Raw genomic sequence first — 6,160 nt, forward strand, 5'->3', positions numbered from 1 at the left:
TTCCAAGATGTCCTCCGTCCTGGTGGAGAGTCTTTGGGGCTTTTATTTTGAAAGGAGCTTAGCGGAAGTGTTCCAAGATGTCCTCCGTCCTGGTGGAGAGTCTTTGGGGCTTTTACTTTGAAAGGAGCTTAGCGGAAGTGTTCCAAGATGTCCTCCGTCCTGGTGGAGAGTCTTTGGGGCTTTTACTTTGAAAGGAGCTTAGCGGAAGTGTTCCAAGATGTCCTCCGTCCTGGTGGAGAGTCTTTGGGGCTTTTACTTTGAAAGGAGCTTAGCGGAAGTGTTCCAAGATGTCCTCCGTCCTGGTGGAGAGTCTTTGGGGCTTTTACTTTGAAAGGAGCTTAGCGGAAGTGTTCCAAGATGTCCTCCGTCCTGGTGGAGAGTCTTTGGGGCTTTTACTTTGAAAGGAGCTTAGCGGAAGTGTTCCAAGATGTCCTCCGTCCTGGTGGAGAGTCTTTGGGGCTTTTACTTTGAAAGGAGCTTAGCGGAAGTGTTCCAAGATGTCCTCCGTCCTGGTGGAGAGTCTTTGGGGCTTTTACTTTGAAAGGAGCTTAGCGGAAGTGTTCCAAGATGTCCTCCGTCCTGGTGGAGAGTCTTTGGGGCTTTTACTTTGAAAGGAGCTTAGCGGAAGTGTTCCAAGATGTCCTCCGTCCTGGTGGAGAGTCTTTGGGGCTTTTACTTTGAAAGGAGCTTAGCGGAAGTGTTCCAAGATGTCCTCCGTCCTGGTGGAGAGTCTTTGGGGCTTTTACTTTGAAAGGAGCTTAGCGGAAGTGTTCCAAGATGTCCTCCGTCCTGGTGGAGAGTCTTTGGGGCTTTTACTTTGAAAGGAGCTTAGCGGAAGTGTTCCAAGATGTCCTCCGTCCTGGTGGAGAGTCTTTGGGGCTTTTACTTTGAAAGGAGCTTAGCGGAAGTGTTCCAAGATGTCCTCCGTCCTGGTGGAGAGTCTTTGGGGCTTTTACTTTGAAAGGAGCTTAGCGGAAGTGTTCCAAGATGTCCTCCGTCCTGGTGGAGAGTCTTTGGGGCTTTTACTTTGAAAGGAGCTTAGCGGAAGTGTTCCAAGATGTCCTCCGTCCTGGTGGACAGTCTCCTGGCGGAGATCAGCCGGCCCCTGGCTGCGGCTCTGGAGGAGATCCTGGCCGTGTTCCAGAGAACCATCCGTGAATACGAGCACAAGGTTTCTGTGCTTCAGGAGGAGAAGCAGCGGCGCTTCCAGGCAGGTCTGTAGTTCATAAAAGTGATTTTAATACGCCACCATAACTACGGAAGCCTGTAGCGGATTTAATTTTGTCATGATTATTAATACTGAACTTACGGAAGCCGTAGGTGTTGTATTGCTGTCTTCTCTTATTAATATTAATATTATTAATAATACTGAAAGATGTTGATGGCTGAATTATATTATTATTATTATTATGATTATTATTATTTAACTACGAAAGCCTGTAGGGGACTCTATTCTTATTATCATTATTAATACTGATTTAGGGAAGCCTGTAGATGATTTAATTATATTGTTATTATTATTATTATTATTATTATTAATACTGAACTATGGAAGCCTGTAGGGGACTGAATTATATTATTATTATTAATACTGAACTACGGAAGCCTGTATTCTATTATTATTATTATTATTATTATTATTATTATTATTAATAATACAGAACTACGGAATCCTGTAGGGGACTAAATTATTATTATTATTTTTATTATTAGTGGTATTATTATTAGTAGTAGTAGTAGTAGTAGTATGCATTATAATTGTCCACATAATGTATGTGTTATTTGAGCCAAAATGAAATTGCAATAATCCAATTCCCATAATCCATATTAAAATGAAAATGAAAAAGCTTTTTAGAATTAAATTTTCAAACACCATCAGCTTTAGTGATATGGAGCACCATCAGCTGACTCCAGGGTTTAGCCGTGAGGTGGAGCACCATCAGCTGACTCCAGGGTTTAGCCGTGAGGTGGAGCACCATCAGCTGACTCCAGGGTTTAGCCGTGAGGTGGAGCACCATCAGCTGACTCCAGGGTTTAGCCGTGAGGTGGAGCACCATCAGCTGACTCCAGGTGTCTCTTCCTCTGCAGAGCTGCGCCTCTCGGTCTGTGAGGAGGAGCCTCCTCCCATCAAAAAGGAAGAGGAGGAGTTCCCTGTGAAGAGAGAGAACGAAGAGGAGTGGCCTCAGTGGTCCCAGCTCCATCACCCTGAGGAGAGCAGAGAGGCAGGACCTCCAGCCAGCACCTCCGCCGGATGGAGGACTCCAGTAGCTCCAGAGGGTCCAGAGGGTCCAGGAGCTTCAGAGGGTCCAGAGGGTCCAGGAGCTCCAGAGCAGGATCCCAGGACCTGGGGTGACATGCCCTCCCACTGTGCTCCCATCAAGGCTGAGGGTGGTGCTGCAGGTTGGGTGGAGGCCGGAGGAGCTGCGTCAGGTTGTCTCCGTCTCGGAGGGCAGGGTCAGGGTCAGGGTCAGGAGCCCTCCTCCTCCGCTTCTTCCTCCCAGCAGCTACCCCAGGTGGAGAAGCCCTTCCAGTGCGCAGTGTGCGGCGTGCGGCTGGGCCACGCCCTCACCCTGCGCTCGCATCTACGGCGCCACGGCCGCGAGCCGCCCTTCAGCTGCTCCGACTGTGGACGGCGCTTCAGCCAAGCGGGAAACCTGAAGCGCCACCGCCGGCTGCACACGGGAGAGAAGCCCTTCAGCTGCTCCACCTGTGGGAGGGGCTTCAGCGACCACACCAACCTGACGAGGCACCGGGTGGTGCACACCGGGGAGCGGCCCTTCTGCTGCTCCGCCTGCGGGAAGAGCTTCACCCGGAGCTCCCTGGTCCGTAGCCACAAGTGTCTGGCCAGGAGGAGCTAGGGTGGAGGGGCTGAGGTGTAGGGGCTGTATACAGTATAGTAGTAGATATACTGTATATACAGTAGATACTCTACATATGCATACTGTATATACAGTATACACATACTGTATGTAACGTATATGTACAGTATGTACTGTATATGCAGTACACACTGTTTATACAGTATGTACTCTATATACAGTATGTACAGTACATACAGTATATACTGTATAAAGTAGTAGATATAGTGTATACTGGGTTAGTACATGTTACAGCATGTCGGTTGGTAAAAAGTGCGTTGGTCAGTTGGCCACACCCTTTCTAATAATTTGTGTGGCTCTGTCCTGTAGTGTTGGCGTGGCTCAATGTTATTTGAGCTCAGTGTCACAACAGTTCCTGTGGAGGGTTAGGGTTTTCCAACATCACTTTGTATTGGTGGACATTCCAAAATATTGTGCATAGTGTTTGACATGCATGTGACCGTGCTGCATCAATGCTGAACAGTGATGTCAGGGTTAAAGGGCAGGGCTGGCATCTGCACTCCACCCAATACACTCAACAATTTAAAACTCTTGGCTATTGGAACAGCTAATTCAAAAAACGCTTTAGATCTTTTCGGGAACCGAAGCAGGAAGGTTGGACACTGGAAGGGGGCTGGACCTGCAACCCGCTTCAGGTTCAGCAGAAGAATCTTTTCCAGTTTGTGTTAGAAACAGAAAGTTTTGGAGGTTTGGACTTTATTAAATTTCATATTTCATACTTCTATAATTTCCCATCATTCATTTGCACGTTGTTTGACGCTCTTCTAAATAAAGGTTGGTGCTGCGTTCAAGTCCAGTGGGAGAGATGAGAGCTGGGGTTCAGATTTTTACCTGAAAGTTGAATTTCAAGATTCAAGATTCAAGATTTTTATTTGTCACATACATATACATACTTCCATACATATATGCAGTGAAATGTAATGCAACGCACCCGGTGATAGCACACAAGAAGTCCTAGGAAAAAGTACTAAAATAAAATAAAATAAAAAGTAGAAAATTACTTTCTAATAGACCGACTAACTGACTCCTAAAACGTAATACAGTAAGTGGAATACTTATAGAATAAGATAAAAAATATATAGAATAAAATACAATAAAAAATAAATTGAAATAAAATGGAATAGGTTGAAGGAATATGCCTATGTATGTACAGATATGTGCATTTAAAGTGGCATGTGAATTAAAGTGGCATGTGAATGTGAATAGTGTGAGGTAGTGTTTGGGATAATACAGCACAGTATACAACAGTACGGCGCAGCAATACGGCATCAAGAACAACCCTGAACAGTGACACAGTATGCGGTACAGTATGCTACATACAGTACAGGAGGTAGTGGAGCCTAGTGCATGGCTCAGTTAGGACCCCTGGTGAGGTCAGCGTTGACAGTTCTAATGGCTTGAGGGAAGAAACTCCGTCTCAGTCTCTCTGTTCTCGCTGCGTGACTGCGGAGGCGCTTGCCTGACCGCAGCAGCTGAAACAGTCCGTTGTTGGGGTGATGAGGATCCTTCATGATCCTACGGGCTCTGCTACTACACCTCCTGGTGTATAACTCCTGCAAGGGGGGGAGGGTAGTTCCAGTGGTACGTTCAGCTGAACGCACCACCCTCTGCAGGGCCCGCCTGTCCTGGGCAGTACAGTTCCCAAACCAGGCAGTGATGTTGCCTGTCAGGATGCTCTCCACTGCTCCAGAGTAGAAGGACTTGAGGATCCTCACCGAGACCCGGAATTTCCTCAGCTGCCTGAGGTGGTAGAGACGCTGCCTCGCCTTTCTCACCAGAGTGTCTGTATGAACAGTCCATGTTAAGTCCTCTGTGATGTGGACTCCCAGATATCTGAAGCTGCTCACCCTATCGACAGAAGTCCCATTAATCCACAACGGCGCGTGCGTCCTCGATTGTGATCCACGCCTAAAGTCCACAATCAGCTCCTTGGTTTTGCTGACGTTCAGGTGGAGGCTGTTGTCCTGGCACCAGAGTGACAGGTCAGCCACCTCCTCGCGGTAGGCCTTCTCATCGCAGTCGGTGATCAGGCCCACGACCACGGTGTCGTCAGCAAACTTGATGATGGTGTTGGAGCTGGACCTGGCCACACAGTCATGTGTGTACAGGGAGTACAGTAGGGGGCTGAGGACGCAGTCCTGGGGGGATCCTGTATTCAGGGTGAGGGAGCTTGACGTGTACTTCCCCACCTTGACCACCTGGGGGCGGCCTGTGAGGAAGTCCAGGATCCAGGTGCACAGCGGAGCATTCAATCCTAGCTCCAACAACTTGACAGCCAGTCTGGTGGGGACTATGGTGTTGAAAGCTGAACTATAATCAATGAACAGCATTCTCACATAGGCCCCCTTCTGGCCATCCAGGTGCGTGAGCGTGGTGTGCAGTACCTGAGAGACCGCGTCATCCGTGGATCTGTTCTGCCGGTACGCGAACTGCAACGGGTGACCTAAAGAAAAACTGAAGATCATCTAAATTCAGCAGCAACAACAAAACTATAAAGGGACCAAAGGGTCCTGTTATAATACTGTAAATGGACCAAGCTGCCAGGGGTGGGCAAACTTTTTGGCTCGAGGGCCACATTTTGTTTTTAAAACTGAGCGGCGAGCCGGATGAGGATTAGTAGATGAGGTGAAAATTAGCAAGAATAAAGTGTAATATATGTGAAATCTATTTCCTCTCATCCCATTTTTTATGAATAAATTCATTTTTAAATCAAAAATACAACAACTCACCATTGATGGGTGAATGACAACAGTGTTTCTGGTCACCCTTTTTGCCAGCGCATCAAAATCTGGTGAAATTTTGGTTGTGGAAATGTGTAGGACAGCGCTCAGGTGTTGATCAGTAAGCTGGGCTCTGTGGCCTGTTTATGTTCACCACACTGAACATCTGTTCACACTCTATGGTAGAGCCAAATAAGACCATCATCCTCTGTTCATACTCTATGGTAGAACCAAATAACAGCAGCATACTCTGTTCATACTCTATGGTACTCTGGTATTGACAATTTTGCGCTTTTTTTGTCCGCTCATTTTGTTATGGGTAATGCATACGTGATGATCCGGTACAGTGAAGAAGAGTGACTTGACATCAGAGGAAGCCTGGCATTGTGCGATCTGGTGGTACCATTAAGTATTACAGGGAAATAACAGTGAACTGAATCCTACAAATTAAAATATTATATAGGATTGTTGTTCATGTAAATGCCTCGTGGGCCGGATTATACACGCCGGGCCGTAGTTTGCTCACCCCTGCAATAAACGGACCAAATGGTCCTGTTATTA

The 6,160-nt window shown here is 47.0% G+C and overlaps 1 protein-coding gene across 1 annotated transcript; it reads left to right on the forward strand.

Annotated features, from left to right (window-relative positions):
- Positions 1-1,057: 1,057 nt before the first annotated feature.
- Positions 1,058-3,568, forward strand: LOC307238054 (uncharacterized protein; the record flags this gene model as incomplete). The annotated part of the gene is made up of 2 exons (XM_080010899.1): positions 1,058-1,214; positions 2,089-3,568. The coding sequence occupies 2 exons, from the start codon at positions 1,058-1,060 to the stop codon at positions 2,856-2,858; spliced, it is 927 nt and encodes a 308-aa protein (XP_079867025.1). The 3' UTR covers positions 2,859-3,568.
- Positions 3,569-6,160: the final 2,592 nt, after the last annotated feature.

The sequence above is a fragment of the Zeus faber genome (assembly GCF_960531495.2).
Source record: "Zeus faber genome assembly, chromosome: 1".
In the NCBI taxonomy this organism is placed as follows: domain Eukaryota; kingdom Metazoa; phylum Chordata; class Actinopteri; order Zeiformes; family Zeidae; genus Zeus; species Zeus faber.